At 36.1% G+C, this 21,553-nt stretch overlaps 1 protein-coding gene across 1 annotated transcript; it reads right to left on the bottom strand.

Moving 5' to 3' along the window:
* Window positions 1–797: 797 nt before the first annotated feature.
* arxa (aristaless related homeobox a) lies at window positions 798–11,045 on the bottom strand. Its single transcript, XM_066699206.1, has 5 exons — window positions 10,698–11,045; window positions 9,272–9,824; window positions 7,492–7,537; window positions 5,079–5,407; window positions 798–2,060 (listed from the first exon to the last, which is right to left on the bottom strand). Exons 1-5 carry the CDS (start codon window positions 10,873–10,875, stop codon window positions 1,820–1,822), a joined length of 1,347 nt encoding a protein of 448 aa, XP_066555303.1. The 5' UTR covers window positions 10,876–11,045; the 3' UTR covers window positions 798–1,819.
* Between the last annotated feature and the right edge of the window lie 10,508 nt (window positions 11,046–21,553).

Raw genomic sequence — 21,553 nt, 5'->3', positions numbered from 1 at the left:
ATTTTTAAAGAAAAAACGACATGCAAAGTCTATTTATAGATATATAATTAGTTTTATTTTTTAATGCTTTCTTGTAAAGGACAACATACTCCGAAAATCGTTGTATCTGTGATCTCAAGCCTGAAGATCGCTAACCGTTTAAAACAGTCTTCAAATAAGCTAATGTGTTTTTAGGGAAGCTCTCCGACTAAATATTTGCACTGTCTTCCTGATAAGTAATTGCGCATTTTTAAAACAGTGCTCCCCTGCCTTTGCGCTTTCAATGCCGGCAATAACGCACTTAATGTGATACTTAGCAGAGACTGCGCGGTTATCATAAGTTGTTACAATTAACAATACATCTATCTGACAATAAATATATAAATACATTCATAAAAAATGCGCAATTGTGTCTTATGTCTCCATACTAGGTTGTAAACAATCAGGAAATAATTATATCCCGGGTAGTATTTTTAAGTGCTGTATTATGGTTATTTGACTGTCTTTTTAAACACATTATTATTTACACGTGTGTTGTTATCTCGTAAAGAGCACAGTTGTTGGTTATTACTGTGCTGTAGGTAGGCTGTGAATCTAATCTTTATTGTGCTTCTCTTATGATTCAAGACAGTTTATTTGTGTTCAATTACACATCACATATAGATATAGATTGACATATAGAGAGAGGGGAGATGTGTTCTGGTTATTATTATTTTTTCTGTGAAGACCCATGCAAGTCCAGTGCCTGGCAATGTTAACAGCTTTACTCTGTGAGAAATATTCCCTGTGGATTTGAAATATACTAAAAAGGGATGAAGTTGCTTGTTCAACATTTTTATTTTTAGTAGGCCACTTTTCTGCCTCAACTGAGGCAAGGAAAAGTACAAACATTTACATTACAAAAAAAGTATCATTGCCTTTTCAAGGTTTTCAAAACCTGTGGCTTATAAGTTAAATAAAGAGTTTACATAAATAATATTCTAGGAACCTATTGTTTCACAGACACAGGAAAAAATCTACAGGGTAACATCCATACAATACTATATCAAGTGCAACTTCTTTTTATAACATTTCAAATATACAAAGCTTTGTTTTGCTTTTTTTTCTTAATTACAACTTTATGTACAGAAGTACTAATCACAGTTTAGTGACTAAAACAGTCCAAAAATCTGGCAGTAGTATATTTCCCTTTGGCATAGCAACCTTGGTTACAATGTAAAACAGATGAAGGACAGAACAATCCTATAATGTAAGTGCACCACTTTCAACTTCTGGTAATATGCCATTAGCTCGAGTCATTCCCAACTTTGTAGTCCAGTCTTACGAATGTTTCGCGTCAATGTGCCGTTACGGCTGTACTTCTGGTCACACAGTGGCGTAGATAATAAAAATGACCGTGTGCTCAATCTCTCAAAGTACATCGGAAGCAGGTGAAATGATATTCCATGTGTTGGCTCTTCCATTACAGGTGAAGAAAATGATCCATTGTCTAAGGACCTTTTGCATTTCCAGTAAGTTTGTATGTTTTTGCTTTTGCTTACATTTCATACTTACATGTAAGTAAGTGTGCATCACCTTGGGTTATAAGAGTTCTAGTTTACTATGGAAGGAAAAGAAAACAACTCTTTATCATCTATCCTGACTGTTCTATTCGGTGACCAATGCTGGTTCGAGCCAGTTCATGACTTTTCTGATGCATGGCACAAGGTGTGGTTGTGGACTGTGGGGGGGTGGATAGGGAGTGTAGGGGAGATGGGGCCTTCAGAATCCTAGCCGCTTGCGAGAGTTGCCAGTCCTCTTTGAATTTGGTCGTGCTCCTGGTGAGTGTAGGCCCTTGGGCTCAGCAAACCTCCTTGCCCGTGTTGCTGGACGGCAGGATGTTGAGCTGGGTGAGCTGGGCAGAGTGCTCTTTCGCTTTGAGTCTGAGGGCTGCGATGCTGGAGGCCCGGCGGTCGGCCGCAGCCACGGTGGGGTCGGACAGACCGCTGGCCTGCACCGCGCTCTCCACTGCCGGGGCCGGCTGTCTCAGAAGAGCGGCTGCAGTGGAAGCGCTGGTCAGGGGTGCCATCGTGGAGAAAAGCCTGTGTGGAGGAAGGAGAAGGGAGAGGAATGAGCGAGGCAGTCACTATAGCTTCCCTGAGTTCAGGCATCCCCAGAGGGGCTTCACTCTGTGGGGGGACAACTGTAAAATATGAGATTTAAATGCCTAGTGTTCACACTGGGGAGTGCAGCCTGTTTAAGAACGTGATGCTTGATGAAGTATTGTGCTTTTGATTTTAACAGGGAATTTAGTGGATTGTCTGTTTTCGTGTTTCTCGTGTAGAAATTTCAATATTTTAAAATTAATTTGAAGGATTTGAATTGAAAAACACTGAAGTGAAGGAAAGAGAAAAGCATTGAAGATAAATGCAAAGGACGGATATCTTACTAATTGCATAGTATTAGCATAAGTGCTGTAATCTGTTCAAGTGTGCTATTTCACGAGCAAAACCTTTATAGCTCATGAAGGTAGAACAAGGGATTTTTCACTTTAGTCAATAATTAAAACTTTTTAAATATATATATATATGGGGGGGACAGAGGGAGAGAGATATTAAGAAATGGACTATAAACCTATTTATAAGTTTGGTAAGAAATCATAATTAGAGAGCAGTAAAACACTGACTTGCAGTGAAAAATATTTATGTGAAAATACATCTTTGGTGGTGAAATACAAAGCAACTTGATTGGTATTCAGTATTACTTGGAGAGGTGCTTTAGGGTGACAAAACTGTAAATACAAAACTCCTCTTCATCTAAGTGTGTTTATCTATAAGATCTGGCTAACAAGGCATGCAGGATATGTGATTATGGTAAACAACTTTAATTAGCCTGCATTTTTAACAAAGTCATTGTGTGGGTGTCAGTGAAGGGAAAGACATGTTCCAATAGAGTTAGAGATGGATTTGCAATTAGAATAATACCTCACAATGTGAATCTTTATAGTTCCACTTAGGTTTAATTGATACCCATTTCTATGTCATGACAAGGCCACGTTTTACGCAATTATTTTATTTTTATGTGCTTTCTCAAATCCACTCTTGGTACTTTGTAGAATCCCATAAATATCTTCTTCTGTGTTCCTATAACTTCATTTTGCTGGTTTAAGGAGCCCTCCCAAACACACACACACACCACACACCGTTTCTCTACTGGTCCCAACTGTTTCATTTTTAACACATATAGTTTTTAATTTTTTATTATTTTACAAGGCAAATATTGTAGCTTCAATCTTACAGGGAATTCCCATTCATGATATATAAATATAATAGGCAGAGGTCCAAAATATCTCCAAAAACCTTTCTTGCAGTCTAATTCTAGAGGATTTTGCAAAATAACTTTTAATTACATTACCCCCAGGGCTCGGTGCTGTGAGAGAAGGCTCTGTAGCTGCCTTTCTTTCACTTAACAATTCCACAGCAACTCAATCCACATGTACCTTTTTCACACTGCCTGAATTATGTGTGATCAGCATCTGTTAAAATCACTTTCCAACCAGCGCATTCCTACAAATCTGTGTGAGAGTGTTATCGGTGATTATCAATTCCATTTGCTGAAGGAATGCTGTGGGGTGTACAGGAAAGATGTTAAACGGGAGACCAACACCTTTGCAGTTACCCAGTTTTGCTAATTTGTTCTAGTCTTATTTTCAAACACAATCCCGAGTGCTTGGAGACTGATTTCCGTGTCTTCTATGATCGACGATTCGGATGCTCTCAAACTAGGTTGACTACATGGATTTGTTATGCTTGTAAAGACTTTAGCCTTTCAGTTTATGTCAAGTATCAGGCCAGCATGAGTCCTTTCATTCACACTGACTGGACTCTCACAACTGTGCAGTACGCTGAAACGCAACGCATGCAAAAGCACATCTGCCAAAATGTGCAACTGAAGCGTTGGAAAGTTCCCTAAAACCCACTAAAGTTCAACTAACAAAGTGCAGAGCAGAATACCTATTTACGCACAGAAACACATACAGTACACATATCGCAGTAAATGTGCCGTGCACCAAGAATGCAAAAGATATAAAACTGTCCGTGCAAATAATATGCATGGACACTAACTGAAATTAAAAAAGCAAAACAAAAATAAAACATAACTGGGCAGTGCTCCCCCACTTCAGCCAAACAGTGCCTCATTGTAATTCAGATGCATTTACACTACCTACTTCCTTTTCCATTTCCATTACAATTTTATTGAGTGCAGGTTAACATCAGTTCCAAATTCTTTCTGTATTTATTAATTTCTGCCGTTCAATACAACTAAATTAGCCCTACTAGGGGAGCTCCTCTTATAATGGAGTTTGTGCAGCAACTTCCACTGGCAGGAAGATTATCACAATTCTCAACAAGCACAAAAATTGAATAAAGGCATCAGTTTAATTGCAGTCTTAATATGTTTGTTATTTCTCTACTTTCGTGCCTTGTTTGAAGTGTATTGGAGTGGATATTACTTCTCAAGGAGGAAAGAAATGGTGTCTGTACAGCTTGTAGCCACCTTCAGAAATATACTTACAAAATCCATGGCCCTGGTGTATTTAATGAAGTACAATTTTTAGAATTTGAACTATAAAAAAAACACTTCAGAAAGTATTGAAGTTTGTTTAAGAGCTGTATGTACCTAAAAAAAGGAGGGTACACTGTTCTGGTACTGATGCATTTAAACTGCAGGTGAATAAGCTATAATCAATGTCTAAGTGTAAAACTTGGATTAAACATCAAAGGAATGTTATGACATTTGTTTTTGTATTGAAGTGAGAATCATTTCTAGTTTTTAGTTTTTTCTGCTTTGAGTCTCCTTGTGGCATGTGGTGATAGGACCTTAAACCAGCTCTGCTACACTTCTCCACAAGTTTGGGGTTTTGTTTGTTCGTTACATTGGAAACTATGCTCTGCTATTTTGTAACTATTAATCTATCACGTTATATCTCTGCTTTTGATCTACAACGTAAAAGGTGCTTTACAAAATCAAGCTGGTTGGGATTTTATTTTGCATTTTAACAACCAGCAGTTTAGGGGCTTCAGTAGAGCCAGGCCAGTGCAAAAATGCAATAAAGTTACCTGCCGAAGGTGGGGCTGATGAAGGCCGGGTGTCGGAACATGGCTGCCCCCAGGAAGGTGCTGAGGCCCAGGGGGGTCCCGGCGGGAGGCAGGTTGGAGCTGGCGGGCGGGGGCGGCAGGCCCGGGAAGGCGGCGGCGGCGGCGGCGGCGGCAGCTGTCCAGGCGGACTCCAGCGCCGGGTGGTGCGGGGGGAAGGGGCTGCCGTCGAGGTAGTGGCTCAGGGGGTGGGCCGCAGCCAGGGGGCCGGGGAAAGGCAGTCCTGGCGGGTGAGTCTGAACTCCAGCCTTCTCCCGCTTCCTCCATTTAGCCCTGCGGTTCTGAAACCACACCTAGCAATTATAAAGAGAGAGGGAGCGGGTTACAAGTGCCTGCAATATACTATCAGGATATCTCTGGGGGTAATGTGTTTGTCTAAGGACGGCATGGCCTGGTTTCTAAGAACAACACATTGGTAGCACTTGAAGGTAAATTCGGCATTTAGCAAATTGTCTTTCACATGCTGCTTTTCACAAGCTGTGTTTTTCTCAATTGGACACATTTAATTATTTAGACAACATTCAAGGCCTGCAGCACAGATTTGAGACATTTAAATAATCCGAATTCTGTTGGTAATCATAATCAGCACTATTATTATGTGTCGCATTCTCCTATTGTGTATTGCGGTGATATTGCACACAGTATTATTACTGACTAATCCTGTTAACTGTTGAGACACCTGCAGCATGAACTCCACACCGATACACCTTCAAACAGTACTCTCTTCATGTGACTGTGTATTTGGGTACATAGTGGAAAATGCTAAAACGAAATTATTTTGTAGAATGAAACATTATGGAATCAAAAGTTACTTTCAAATAATGGTTTCATTTAAAATATGAATAATGTATTGTAGAGCTCTACTCGTGCATTAGGCACTGCATCCTGAATTACATTTGTATTATATTATGTATATACGCTGTAAAAGCTTATTTCTTTTAAAAGGAGAGAGAAAAAACAATCATAAAAAGCTGTCGCTTCAGTTAACAAAAAGGCTTTAATGAGGTGACAAATAGGCGGAAAGTCAATGTTAATTACATAGCCTTAAACCCTTTCCCTTATGGCCCGTTACCCTAAGTTTCCTAATTAAAATCTGGTTTAGCCTTCCTAAATATGGGAGGGAAGAGATCATTAAGAGTCGTGTTAACAAAAGGTGGGGACAGAGAAGCTGAAAGGCTGCGTAATAATAATTAATACTCTTTAAATTAAATTCTACTCAAAAGGGTAAAGTTATTTAACTTTCCCACGACTTTCTAGTATTTCGATTCGAGGCTGAAATATACTGATGGGCTGTGACAATAGAGCAATGTGTCAACAGTGTGTGTGTGAGTGGGGGGCTGGGGGGGATAAACCTCATAAAGTCGCCACTATCTTCATGCAAGGAGCTGTTGTGTATTAAATGAGCCATATGGAATTGATTGGGCTGTATTGTAACTGTAAAGTGATTTGTTCATCTCCAAGCCCACACTGACATCTGTTTTATGTTGGCCATCAGGGCATCGCAGTGTTTATGGTCTCTTTGGTTATGAGACTTGGGTTAGAAAATGCAAGCCAGGCTTTGACTGAGGGGGGGGGACCTGCAAACGCCTTTAATAGCCTCTCACTTGCTCCCAGAGCTAGGCATCAGATCAATGCAAGGCTATGGCAATCAGAAAATGGGAAATCAAATAGCATTATCCTGGCTCCTCTCTCTCTCACAGGCCATGAGAAATCAAATAGCATTTTACCCTGAAATGGGCCTGTTTACTCTGGCGCTAAAGTGCGCTTTTATGAATCACAATTGTTCACTTAATTACAGCTGAAATACTCTGCATTGCCGTTAATACCTTTCGACAGGAGGAAATGGCGGTTTACCTGGAAACTAATGAAAGTTAAGGATTAACTTCAATCCTGCTCTGTTATTTTCTTCATTTATAAAGCTTGATCGGTGACCGCAGTGTTCTCAGCAATAGGCTACAATGAACGGTTTTATAAAGATAGATTTGTGTGTTTAAAAATATTTGTTCAGAGATGCCTTCAGTTTTTACTCCAATACTTCCATGCAATTAATAACTTAATCAATTTGAATCATATTTTTTTTTTTTGGTACACTAAATAGTTTAAACAATGTTCTTTACAAAATTAAGCGCTGCATAAGTTTCCTTCGCATTATTATAATTAAGAATAAGAATCAAAACTAAATAATAGGTATTTATTATTATTATTATTATTATTATTATTATTATTATTATTATTATTATTATCGTCAATATTATGAATTTGGCCTATGGTTCGCATCTAAAGTGTTGTATTTTTAATAGGGAACAAATTAATATTTGTGTAGCCATAAATTAAATTTAAAATAAATAGACAAGTTAAACAAATTTAAACCACTTACTTGAACTCGGGCTTCTGTCAAGTCTAGTCGCATCGCCAGCTCTTCTCTAAAAATAATTTAAAAAAAAAAAAGTTTAAAAAAATACTCAACATAATATTACATTACATTTTTTATAATAGCCTTTATTTTTGCATTTATACGAAAATACAGGAGGGATAGAAGTCATTCGCAAATTACAACCGAATAATAAAGGCTAATATTTATGTAGTATTAGCAGTTCTGTACAGAACATGCAGAATAATTATTCTAAAATAGTTTTTAATTTAGAAATATCTAATTTAAAGCATTTCTAGAAAAATTGCAACACCATTTAAAAAATGCTCTCAATATTCAGAGCTTAAAAAACCCTCAATGCATTAACATTTCAAAGACATCTAACAAGCTATTAAGTAATCGAAGCACCCATTATATATATATATATATATATATATATATATATGTATGTATGAAAACAGTATGTTACAAATCCCTCTGGAAAAAACTCTGGTAAATCAATCGCTTCCATCTTTAACTGATGACTCCGTTTTGACTCTAACTTATTGACTCTTATCTGAAACATTGTGCTTATTATAGCTTATTTGCTGAGCTGAGGAGCGATAACACTGAGGTGCCACCTGTCATGTTTAATGGAAGGGAACCATTTACCTTTGGTTAAATAATGCTATAATATATATATATATATATATATATATATATATATATATATATATATATATATAATGCTGAAATTATTCAAATAAAATGATCAGTAATTATTTATCATTTGTATATATAGATATAGAGTACACATTCTCCATGATGATTAGTAGAGTACACATTCTCCATGATGATTAGTCAAACATAAATATATTAAATATATTAAGTAATTTCACAAAGTATTAAAGCTTTTTATGAATATTATAAGTACGCTTTGTTATTGTTAATCGCTCCTAAATAACTCCTTCTTTTGTATGTAAGAAATTTGAGCACAATCTACTTTTTAGCCAAATAAAATGTTAGCTTTGATCGAGAGTTGAGGAGGTAAAACAAAACACACACACACACACACACACATTTCTGTATACATACAAACACAAAACAATAACCTTAAAAATAATAGTGTGACCACACACTCAATTTCATACCCTCCAGTCCCTATAATATAAAATACATTCATTCATACATATATACACATGATAAAGGTATCACTTTACGATAATAGGCACCAGTTCTTAGTATTAATTATTTATGAATCTCACAAAAATAACATATGAAGGCACTTTTTGACCACATACATGAGCCCTGACCCCAAGCCTAGACTGCAACCCTGACCCTCACCTTGTTATACACGTGGTTAATAGCACACCTCAGCTGAACTGCATAAGCTATTCGTGTATTATTCCTACATCAATTTATATTTATACATCAATTCATTAATTCAGTATTAGTTTGAAGATTATACTTATATAATAAGAGAGGTTTTGGTACTAAAGATTACTTTCGATTATACACACACACATATGTTTAATATAATTTACCATATGCAGTATATATATATATATATATATATATATATATATATAGATAGATAGATATAGATAGATAGATAGATATAGCTATGTATTTGCTGACAACCCACTAATGAATCATTCCACTTTCACGCTATTCCCGATGCGCTTTGGGTGTTATTCGACACCATTAATGATAACGGCTAACGGCCTACAAAACATTGAAAATAATAAATAAAATAAAACTTTGGCCTTCTAGCAGTGCAGGCGCTGACCTACTGAGGTGGTCCTACCTGGTGAACACGTCGGGATAGTGCGTCTTTTGGAAAGCCCTCTCCAGTTCTTCCAGCTGGTAACTGGTGAAGGTAGTCCTGTATCTCCTCTGCTTCCTCTTGAGCATCCCCTCTTCCGAGTCACTGCCAGCGGACAAGCACACGCTGTCGTCCCCGTCTTTAACATCCCCATCGTGGTGAAGGCCTTCTTCACCCTTGGGGGACAGGTCTCCTTCCCCGCAGTTCTCCTCCTTCACGGCGTCTTCCTCGCAGTGGCGCGTCTCCAGCTCCGTGCGCTCCTCCGCGCTGCGCTCCGGGCTCTGGTCCCCTGCGTTTTGGCTGTAGGTCGCGTTTTCCCTGTAGGACTTACTGCGGCTGATACTGACCTGCGGGGCCTGGATGATTTTCAGGTTTTCACAGGTTTGCTCCAGTACTCTGTCCCTCTCCCCTTTCTCCCCATGCTCGTTAAATCCTCTGCTGGACTCCAGGTATTTCCCTCCCTGCCCATAAAGCCGGCGCAACTTCGGGGGCAGGTGGATCTCCGAATCGAAAGAGAGACTGTCTTTAGGGGAACCTGAAAAATAACAACCAAAATACTTCAGTTAATGCCATATGTCGCTGTTCATAGTGCTTTTTAATCTGTGTTTTTATTTTATTTTTTGTATGCGCAGTTCATTAATCTGGTTATAATGTCACGGTTAGCGATGCAGTTATTCCTATAAATGGCCTAGTATAATTTTATATGGAGAGCTATTCCGCAGTAATATGTTGCTGTTATTAAACAATATACATTTATAAAATGAAATACATTACACTAGATGTTTAACGCCAGGGCAAGCAAAGCTAAAGAGTTGCACTAAATCATAAGCTGCTATTGGATAAATAACAGTAACATCAACAATAAGCAACGTTAACGAAAGTAATGACAATACATCTACTTAGTTAATTATCACACTAAATAAAGATGAAATACTAATATATCTCGTAGGCCATGTAAATACTTATTTTTTATATAATGTATATTGAATATGTAATATTACATTTGTATTAAATGTTTTGTGCTAAATATTTCTCAGGCATTTTAGAAACGGAAATGTTCCAATGTATTAAGTTATATCGTTACAACTTTCAAAATGTAGACAGTGTTGAGCAGACTGTCTCACTTTCCTGAGGCATCTATTCCAGTTGACAACATACCGCGACAGTGTTTGCCTCAGCTTGAAGTATTGTGTCTCTTAAACAAGAAAATGATATCCTTACACCTTTTTTTTTTCTTTACACAAAACCAAAACCATATATTATGAATGCAACACAACAAACCCACGCTGTAGGGTATAGCCCATCTTGTCGGGGCTTCTCAAGGCATTCGCCCTGTGCCTGTAGATGCCCGATCCTGGTCAGGCTCTTTAAACCCGTTATTTCTCAAGGCTGAGATCTGACCCCTTACCTTGGCCGGCCTTGTCCAGGTCCGCTCTGCCGGGTAGACTTTGCGCTCCTATCAGTCTCATTTTACAGGGGCTCCTCCTGCCCAGTATGCTGTCTATACAGTACGAGGAGAGCAAAGTTGGAGATCTACTTTTACACTCTGTTCTCTCGGAAATGTCTTCCTCGTACTGACTGCTCATTTTTTCCTTTTGGAGATTGTTTTTTTTCCACCCTGTTTTCTTGCCCCCCCTTGTTTTCTGCGTCTCTCCGCCGGTGTCTGTCGGGTCCCCCTCTTCTCCAGCCACTCTTGGAGACACTAATGTCCTGTGCGCTGCGCTGCGCTCGCTTTGCTCCCGATTCTCTTACATTGACGGGCTCTTCCCTCTCTGATTGGCTCCCAGACAAAACCAAAAGGATCTTTATTTTTCTTTGCCATTAACCACAGACTTGGAGACGAAATCAAACCTCGAGGTGGAGTCTCCCCGTGTGGACTGAACTTTTGCTTCCCTGCAGAAGTTTAATTTTGGACTGGATCAGAAACGACCAACACTAATTACTGTCATGTTTTGTTATTGATCTAAGGTGATCAGAATGAAAAAAGCTCTTACCAATATACGGCGCTACATACATGCATGTATGCAGGTTCTATTGCTATTTACCATCTTAATAAATATAAGTTATTGACAAATAAACAAAACAAACACAAAAATAAATACATACATACATACACTTTTCCATGTCCCTACAATATTGAAACAGTATTTCTCAAAATGCACTCAATTGTATTATATAGTGTGGTGGATGCTTTACTAAATGTTCAAATGTTCTGATCATCAGAAATATTTCTGTACAACTATTGCTTTTATAATAATAATACTAATACATAAGTCTTTTGGTTTTAATACCTAAGGCATGACTAATCTCTATATTTGGATTAGCTCACCACAACATTTAAACATTTCGAACTCATTACATTTTATTGTAATAGTTCATGTAGAAGATATGAAGACAGTGACAGTTCAGTTTGACGGGTGATTTTTTTTTTTTTTTTAAGGACAGGGGGGTCCAGACCATAATAAAGTTCCAGACCATATTTTGTTGCTCTTCTTCTCTTTGCTCTTGACACGTTGAAAGGCAACGCATTACAAGAACTGCGCAAAAACATTTATCTCCCCGGCCAATGTCAATGATAACATCATATGGTTGAATCAATAGGTAATCACAAGAAACTAAAAGATATAGTGCGCCGTGAACAGATGTTGATCATAATACATAATACATAAATACTTTTCTTTATTTTTTCCGTAAAAATAATTTAACAAAAGTCTAACTATACTTTAAAAAAAAACTGTTAAGTATGTATGTATGTATGTATGTATGTATGTATGTATGTATGTATGTATGTATGTATATAATTCATATTGACTGAAAAACTGGGGTACTGGTAAGGCCTATAAATTGAAATTATTGAAATCAACTTGAATCTTTATATGTGGGAAATTAATTAAGTCTAAATAATACAATGTAAATGGACTGGACTTAAAATGTGGCATTTGCATTTCACGTTTCCAGTCATGTTTTCACATTATTAGTTTAATTATTTAACAAGGAAAAAAACTCGTTGGGACTCAGGCTCCATTGGCAAAGGTGACAAAAATGAGCAGAGAGAATTAAAATGCGAGATGTTTCTACATTAGTTTTTTTTTTTTTAAATCAAACTCAGAATTTAGTATTTTGTATCTGTAATAACAATAGCTCTAGTAATACGACATTTTGGATTATAATTTACGTTTAGATAAATGCAAATAATTTTGTCCAAATGCAGGACATATCATAGAACACGACGTTTCACAAAATAAGTTCCATAGGTGTAATTGTTTGTTTTGGTTGTTTAGGCAGTTTGCTGTCCAACCTGCTTGAGATCATACAAGTCTGTTTCGATTAAATCTCATTAAAATACCCAGCCTCGGGAAGACGCTTATCTTCGTTATATCGAATGATTGTAATATGTTATTTAATTGTTTATGGTGTATTTATTTGTTTATTTGTGTTGTCTGTTTATTAATCTGTAAATCTGGCTACCCAGAGAAGGGCGCTATACAAAATTTTAAAAAAATATTGATTGAATAGAAAAAATAATAACCGACGCAACCTTTAACAACTTAGATGATTGACTGAAAAAGTGATAGGCTTGCAATAATAGTGAAAAAGTTAATTTTTTCATTCTTTCTCTTCTTTCTTTCTTTCTTTCTTTCTTTTGGAATCGGCCAGAAGAGAGTTGGGAAAGATTGAGAATGTAATTTTAAATGAAAGTCTATTTAACCCGCTGCGGATGGCGCGACCTCATCCAGCTCCACACCATCTCTGCTAAAAGGATCATTTTCACAATTCAATCCCCAAACTTCAACAAGCTGCAATTTACTCTCTCTCTATTTATATACCAGTTCAGTTATATAGTGCTAGATCTGCCAAGCATGAAAATAATAATAAAAAATATAACTTCAGACAGAAAAAACGAAATGAACAAGTTTACAGAAATAAGAAGCAGCACATAAACTTGCAAAGTAGTTTCAAGTTGCTTTTTTCGCTATAAGCACACACAGGACAATATCGAAAGTAAAACAGTGACAAATATGATGATTTATAATTATTTAAATAACATGCAATTACTTTTCAGCATGCAACTTTTTATTTTTTTTATTTAATATTTCCTATTTTTCAATTCTTTTTTGTGTGTAAATAATACCCTGACATGTTACAGGTTTATCCTGATTCCCGTGTTGTTTGTACTTTACATTGCACAATAACTTATTTAAGGAAATGTGGTATTTAGATAGGCCCATTTTAAATAATACTTGTAATATAATGTATATAATATGTGTATGTATGTGTAATATATGTGTGCTTGAGTGTGTGTGTGTATACATTGCGATGTAAAGTAAAATGTCTTTCATCTATATTAATGTTAAATGCGATTTATATTATGGACGATAATGTGTGTTCCTCTATGTGTTCACAACAGTAAAAGAGGTAATAGCATTAGTGTGGTTGAGAAACCCGTTTCAATATCAACCTGTGCGTATAATAAATATTTGGATATTATTTAGTACGTTTTCTGACCCCAGTATTGTTAGCTGCAACATGCTACTTATAAATAATATTGCATTATTGTGGCAGAAACTTTGGAGGCCATTTACACTCAGCTGAATGCAATTATAATAATCATAATACTATATATATATATATATATATATATATATATATGTTCCGTGGTCACAAATAGAAACATGCTAAAGACTGATATTAAGAGGTTCTGTATTATTTTAGGGACACCATTTGATTCATTTATCCAGGCACTGTTATTAACCCTAGCAAATAAATGTCAGGGTCTATTATTTCCAGCAGGGCACCGTCGCTTTGTTTAAAATGCACTAATTACCAGCATACATAATAAAAAGGCGCAATTCACATTGTCAATTTGCAATCTATTTAAAGCCCTACAGTCAGGTGAACAGATCTCAAGACATCCCTGAGCACTATAACATGAAATAGAGGTTGAAGAGGGGAGGGGACGGACCGTTACCTTTCATTTAGGGTCTAAACATTATTATAATTTCGCATTTTTAGTAACTTTTGCCTTCTTTGCCTACTTGTTAGACGCCGAGGTAGGGGGTGTGTTGGGTAGGCGAGGTAGTTTATTGGGACAAATGAAATTGAAGACTTTAAGAAAGCCTGTTTAATACACTGGCCCATTCGTTGCGCCTTCTTGTGGCCTTTGTGTGAAAATACAACTAAATTCATACAGGAAGCTTTGCATGGGGGCATGATAATTAGACCAATGTCTTAGTGGTCAATAAAACAGACAAGTAACAGCAATTGTCTCGTATTTAAGGCATTCACACAGTAGACCCTTTTTTCATTGTCCTGAGTTGGCGCCATCTCCAGGTTTCGGTTTTCATTTGATCTGCAATCATCAAAACTATGATACGATCAGAAAAAAACGTCAAATACTAATTAATAATTAACTGATGTAAAGTAGCTGATGTCTAAATTTTAATTACATATCTGATTTCATTGATTAAAGCTGATTCTCTGTAATTGCGCATAATTGCATATTAATTAACTAAATCTTAAGTGTTCCCCATGATAGTCAGCCGCGCTTTTCCTTTCACATTACAGACATTGAATATTAACATTTTTCAATGTAATTAATATTAAAATATTTAATGTATATTAAGGTATATATATATTAGTCATACTTGCTTTATATTCATAGTATGAAACAGATTTCAGTTGCAGAGTATCTGCAATAAATAATTTTAATTTAATGTTATATACATTTTAAGATATCTGTGTACTTAAAAGTGGTCTAAATATTAAACTGGCAGCAGCATTCAATTATCAATCAATCAATCAACATTTTCTTCCTGTTTACCTGAATATTCAGTTTTATTACATGGAGCTCTTAAAATGGGCTCAAAAAATGTTTCATGAATATATATTGCACAATTTGTATTATTGTTTTGGAGAATGATGGTGTGCTGTACAGAAGAAAATGCAAAAGCTTTTAAAGGTCAGGCCCATCTATATGCCTATTCTCCACTGTCTCTGTCTGAGTGTGTGGCTCTTGCAGGTGTGATTTTGTATTTTCATCAGCTGGAAGTCACAAAGTTCACACAACAGCAAGCAGATATTTTTGCAGTTTTATTTCTTCAAACAAACAAACAAACAAACAAAAAATGTTGGAACCTAGATAACAAACAAATGGATCAAGGTTCGCAATTAAACCTCTTAGCTTCCCGGTATTTTAAGGCTGCAAGGTCTGCTCAGATATAACCACTTTGCTTTGGCAGTTCGTTACCCTCAATTCGTTTTATTTGACGGGATTATTATTTTTATTTATTTATTGATTGATTGATTAGCAGACGCCCTTGTCCAGGACTTGCATACATATGTGTTTATCAATTTAATACCAAGAGTTACTCGTTCATTATGGGGAGCCAGGGAGCTAGTTTTTGCAAGGTAAATTGTAGCTATTCAGCACTGACAGCTTGCTTATATGGTTAATCCAGATTGAGAACGAAAGCAAGGTGCTTGTGAGATTTTGGATGTGCTGGGGACACAGTCAGTGTCTGCTAGGATAAGGTATTTTAACTAAATAGATTATAGGACTACATTTTCCGATCACCACTGTATAGTTGCCAATAGAGTGCATGCAGGCAGTGTACATTGGGAGGTGGACACATTGATGTTTCGTTATGCATTCGATATTTTGCTTTGCTGTGGCATAATTGGCTGCTGCTCTGCTTGTAAAGGAGAACAAAAAAGGGGAGCTTTGATATGCACGCGCAAGCAAAGCTAATTAGCAGTTATTAAAAGCAAGCAGCATAATGAGCTCGCGAGAGAGTCAATTTATTCACTTTGTTCCTGCAAAGTTTAAAATGACAACTGATGAATGGGACAACAATGGCCAAGCCTTACATGCTATGATCAACTATAATTTCCAACAGCAATACGGCGTCATGAAAACAAAAGACACTAATTTTACTAGACTGACTCGGTAATTTAAAGTTATGTAAAAGAATAATTGATGACTTAATATTTAGCCAGAAGATTACCTTTTTTAAAAAAAAGATTAAATGAAAATACACCTACTTGCAGTTCTTCCAAGGGTATGAGTTGGTATTGCATTTAGGCGGCCTCGTCCCATTGTCTCTGTAATGGGGGGGTATCGTTTAAAAGTGTGGATGTATATCTTTTAATTATATAACTCAACAGCCAGCATATATTAATTAAAGCTTCTGCGTCAGCCTTCATATTTCTTTAACATCTCAGCTAAGCAGCACAATGCTTAATCTTTGCAATTACTGTTATAATGTTTTGTTAATGTTTAAAAAACACATGAGGAGGTCACACAGAATATAATTTAAGCAAAGCCAAAAATACTCAGCAATACAGCTTGTTGTTAAATGAACCCCTGCAACCTCTGAAACGCTTCCAAGTTTCATCATGCCAAATGACAGAGATGTAGGTCAATAGCATAGCAAAATCAATTGGTATATCTGCTTGTAACATTATATATTTATCCAAGATTAATCCATCATTGCATGTTGCATGTCTATTCTAATCCATCATGCTTCAAGAATATTTTTGATTTCTTCCCATCACCTTCCTGGGGTTTGTGTCTTAGGATTCAGTCCCATAATTCCCTGGTCCAGTGATGGTCCATTTTTCTTGCTATATGTCCTGCCTGTTTTATATGCAGTGGTATTTGGGAATATGCACCTCCTACATTTGAAACAGTGCCAGTTGGGTTAATACATATTGTCTGTTAGACTATACTATCCAATATGTCCTTTCAGAGTCTGTTGAATGCTGGTTCAGCCAAAAGAAAATTGTAAATATTTCAGCCAATTTGAATTAATTAGTATAGGGGAAATCCAGTAGAAATCAATAGAATGATAAAAGCATATCACCTTCACTGGTCTATCACATGTCCATCATGAATTATAAAATGGGGGATAGGTACTAGGTAGGGAAGTGATTTCTAGAGAGCAAGTTGGATCACTGAATGCATGGCATTTGAATGAGTTATGTAAAATGTTGTTTATCCATTTATTGCTCTAGATACATAGGCCACACAAAGAGACAAAGCTGTATAAATCATGCCTTCAAAACTTATTTTCAATCAATTTTTCAGCTTTTGGAAATTCTGCATTGTGCCTGTATATGTGATACATTTCAACTAACAAAGGTGCATGTGTTTATAACAATGTTATGCCCAATTCTAGAAAATGTCCTCTGTAATATATTTTATCAGACACTATTTCTGTCTTCATTTAAAATGATATTTTTTCCCCCCACTTTGCCATTTATTGATTGCCGCGTGGCATAAATGTGCATAATAAGAACAAAAAAATCTGAAGGAATACTTCAATGAGTTCTTTATTAAGATCATCAAACTAATGTATGCAAATGAAACCTTATTAGCACTTAGATTTTCATATCTGCTTATCAAAACGTGGCTTTTTTCTCCAAACCGAAGAAGTCCATTTATTTAGTTAGCAGTAATAACTACTATGTATACCGGGATGTAAATTAAAGTTGATTACAATTAATTAAGGGCTTTCATGTTATTTGACCTTGTCTGTATTTTATGTAAATGTTTTAAAATTCTGGTGCAAAGGTTACATGTAATAAAGTGTATATTGAAGCGGGTTCTTTGTATCTTCAGTGTTCTCAAGGTCACACAATCTATCCCCAATACACATGACTAACTTTAAAATCTAAAGAAATGTAAAGAAACGTAGCCTTTTAACACTTAATACTGTTACTGAAATAATTGCAAAACAGACTGTAGGCTGAATTCATAATGTATTGAGATTGAGCATTTTTTTGCTTTTGTTTGGTTGGTAAGATAAATTATATGATTTTAAATGGGATTTCTGCAGCAACTTCAAACAGATACATTTATTTACACAGATTATTTCACCTTATGTTTTATATTTAAAATGTTTTTGTTTCTTGGATCTACTCAATGGGAATCTGCAGGTTTGAATTTGGTCTTTTGGCAGATGGGTCAAAGTTCTGATTTAATCAGGTCTAGGCATATAAATATATAATATTTCAGTTAGCTGGAACTTGTTTAATCACTCCAATGTACATGGATTTCTTAAAGAGTCTTTCTTAATCTCATGCACAGCAACACATAAACCAGGGACATGCTGACATATTTAAAAGTCTCTATGAATACTCTGCCCTCACCACCTTGCCTCAAATCGAAGTTTCAGTGTAATCAGCTTATTCAGGGACAAGTAGCTGTCAATATAAAACAACTTTCCCCAGGTGTGTATCAGTCTCAGAAAAGTGAAGTAACCACTTCGTTTTGCAGGACAATCACAAAGCTTAGACGCAGTCCTGGCAGGAAGTTCTTGGCACAGTAATAGCCCTGTCATTTAGGACAAACTGAAAGGCAAGATATCCCAGTAATGCAAGCCATCCTTTTATTTTGTCTTTTTTTTGTCATTTTGTTTTTGTTTTGGTTTGTTGTTGTTCCCCCATTTCCTGTTACAGGTCACTGTGTTTTTGTGGGTGGTAAATGTGCAATTTATTGTAAACACAATTCTGGGTAAGTGAAGCCATTTGAAAAGAGATTAGACTTTTCCTGAGAGTAAAATGCAGCAGTGGCCAGCCAATAGTAACCTTTTGAATGGACTGGAAACACTAGTGATCCAAAGAAGAACAAGTACATCAGTCCTGCAGTGCAGCATGGGCTAGAGGGATCACAGTCTGATTGTGGAGTTATGTGTTGGACCATTTAATACAGAACATGCAGTTTTCAATTATTTAATGATGAATTATTGATGTTAATAACATTGATACTGTATTATTAATATGGTGGAACAGGCCTCTGTAGGTTTGTGGATATGATTGTTTGCCTAAAATATTATATCAAATATTATATTAATGAAAATGGTCTATATTACATTATACAAACCCAGTAAACAATTAAAAGTGTTGCTTTTATAATTCAGTGTCCTAATGATCACCCCCCAGTTGATGAAAGAGAGACATTGAAAGCACACAGACTTGTGTTCTGCAACCCTGATGTTATTTTTTATTTATTTATTTATTTTTATATTCCCTTTTGAAAACTGGCTCAACTCCCAGGCTGCAAGAATCACATACAATTCGCCAGCAGAGAAGAAATAATATACCATGTTATTAAGCACATTCTTTGTTTATATGCAAATTAGGCTGTAACAAAAACAACAACAACAAAAAAACATATAGAAAGAAATTAACTCCAGTAGTTTCTAATTAGAAAAACTTGGGAGGCTACCATATTTTCATGTAATTATGCACCAAAAAATATTAAAATAATTACTTTGCTATTACAGCAATTGTTTTGCAGTTATGGTAATTAGGGCTTTTCTGGCTAAAGGGAGAGATTGATCGAGCCGTCATGAAACGGCAGTGTGCGGCGGGGCTCAGCTTTGCAGAAGGAAGTGTGTTTTGGAGATCAGTCTACATTGCTCAGGAGCACAACTGCATTTTTCACTGATTCCACCTTTGTAAGACCCCCTTCTTTCACTGAACATCTATAGCACTTCCTCCCATTACCGCCTCACTGCCTCAATCAAACAGACATTTCCAGAGCAAGAAAGTGTTGTTTAAAGGACAATTTCACACATTAGGCTTTGTTTTATATCACTGCTAATATATATATATCTGTGTGTGTATATATATATATATATATATATATATATATATATATATATATATATATATATATATATATTCATACTCATTTTTTATGTGACTATATAACAATAATTATACTATGATTTCTGATGTGAAAAAAGGAGCATGCATCCTTCATGGAAATTAAATTGACTTTAGGCATTTAGACGTGCATATTTGTTAATTATGAAAATTAAGCTCAATTAGCACCAGGTTAATTTTAATAGAGCTGCTCTTAAATAACCTGCATTGAACATGATTGCTATTTTTAATTACCAGAATCAGATGATTTGTTAGTTATAGCTTTTAAACCTAGCAAATGCTGTTTTAATTAGTTTATGTTGGCAAATTGGGACATCTGTCAAAAGTATTGTCATATATATAAAATAATTAAGTTACACAAGTTGTTTTGGGGGATTTTAGGTAGTTGGAAAACATGTACTATACAGAGATTATAATAAAAATGCAGTTCCTAAAAATAACCCATAGGGACATGTGCATCACAGAGGTGATGGATCTTCTCAGATGCATATGAGAGAGACAATGGTTTTATGTCATTTGCTATATATTTTTCATTCTTAATCCTTCAGATATTCCAATACTCCAAAATAATACAGTGTTAGGAAACATTATTGTGCAGATATCATTTAATATTCTCTCCCCCCCTTCTTTCTCTCTATATATATACCTGTATATGAGATAGCTAGCCTTAAGTATTGATTGCATTGTACCTCATAAACAGTCTGACACCCTTAAACTATGTATGTTTTATGTAGTACATTAGATTAATACACAACGATAGGAGAAAGGAACAGATAAATCCTTAAAGCCATTAATTTCAGATGATGAAACAGCCCTGAGCACATCCTGCCACGGCTGGCAGCCCCACTGTGATGCTCCCACAGCAGGCAGGCATCAGCGAACACACAGCAGCCCCATATTAAACAGCTATAGACATCGATACATAGATACACTCGGAGAGATTGTCAGAATATTAAAAAATAGCAACTTTTCAGCTTTTGTTACAGGGAGGGAAATATCTCTAAATCACTGCCATTTTAACACTAACATCTTATACCTGAGTCTGATGTTTCTAACCAAGAAGAATTTGTTTAAAAAACAAGAATTGGGTTTGTTTGCAAAGTGTGGCTGAGTTCCTCAAGTTATGGAGTGTAAGTAGCGACACCTAGTGGTAGTGATATGTTAGTATGTCATCAATGATGTGTTGGTACTTTCTTTTTCTTTACTTTACTTGCCTTTTGTGGTTGAAGTGGGGATTGGTATCCAGACTAGGATTAGACTAGACTTAGACTTTTGGTTTGTCTAGGGTTTCTAAATGATATTTAATGTGTGTTTTGCACTAGGAATAGAATTAGGCTTAGGTCTTGGGGTTGGGCTGGGGTCAGGGTTCAATAGAAGAGGTCTACCATTCCAGTTGCGATTCTACATAGTTAACTAAGGTGGACAGATGTATGAGGGTGGATTGGGTGTACCTTCAGATCCTGGTATTGGCTAAAGTTGAGGTTCTAGCTATTAAGATAATAATAGAGTATCTAAACCCTCATTCCATGTCAACCCTCACACAAGAAAACCTACATACAACCTACAAACAATTAATCTTATGCTGTCAGCTTC

This window comes from Amia ocellicauda, chromosome 3 (assembly GCF_036373705.1).
Source record: "Amia ocellicauda isolate fAmiCal2 chromosome 3, fAmiCal2.hap1, whole genome shotgun sequence".
NCBI lineage: Eukaryota > Metazoa > Chordata > Actinopteri > Amiiformes > Amiidae > Amia > Amia ocellicauda.
Note: the sequence above shows the minus strand (reverse complement) of the source record. Positions and strands in the feature narration are given on the sequence as shown.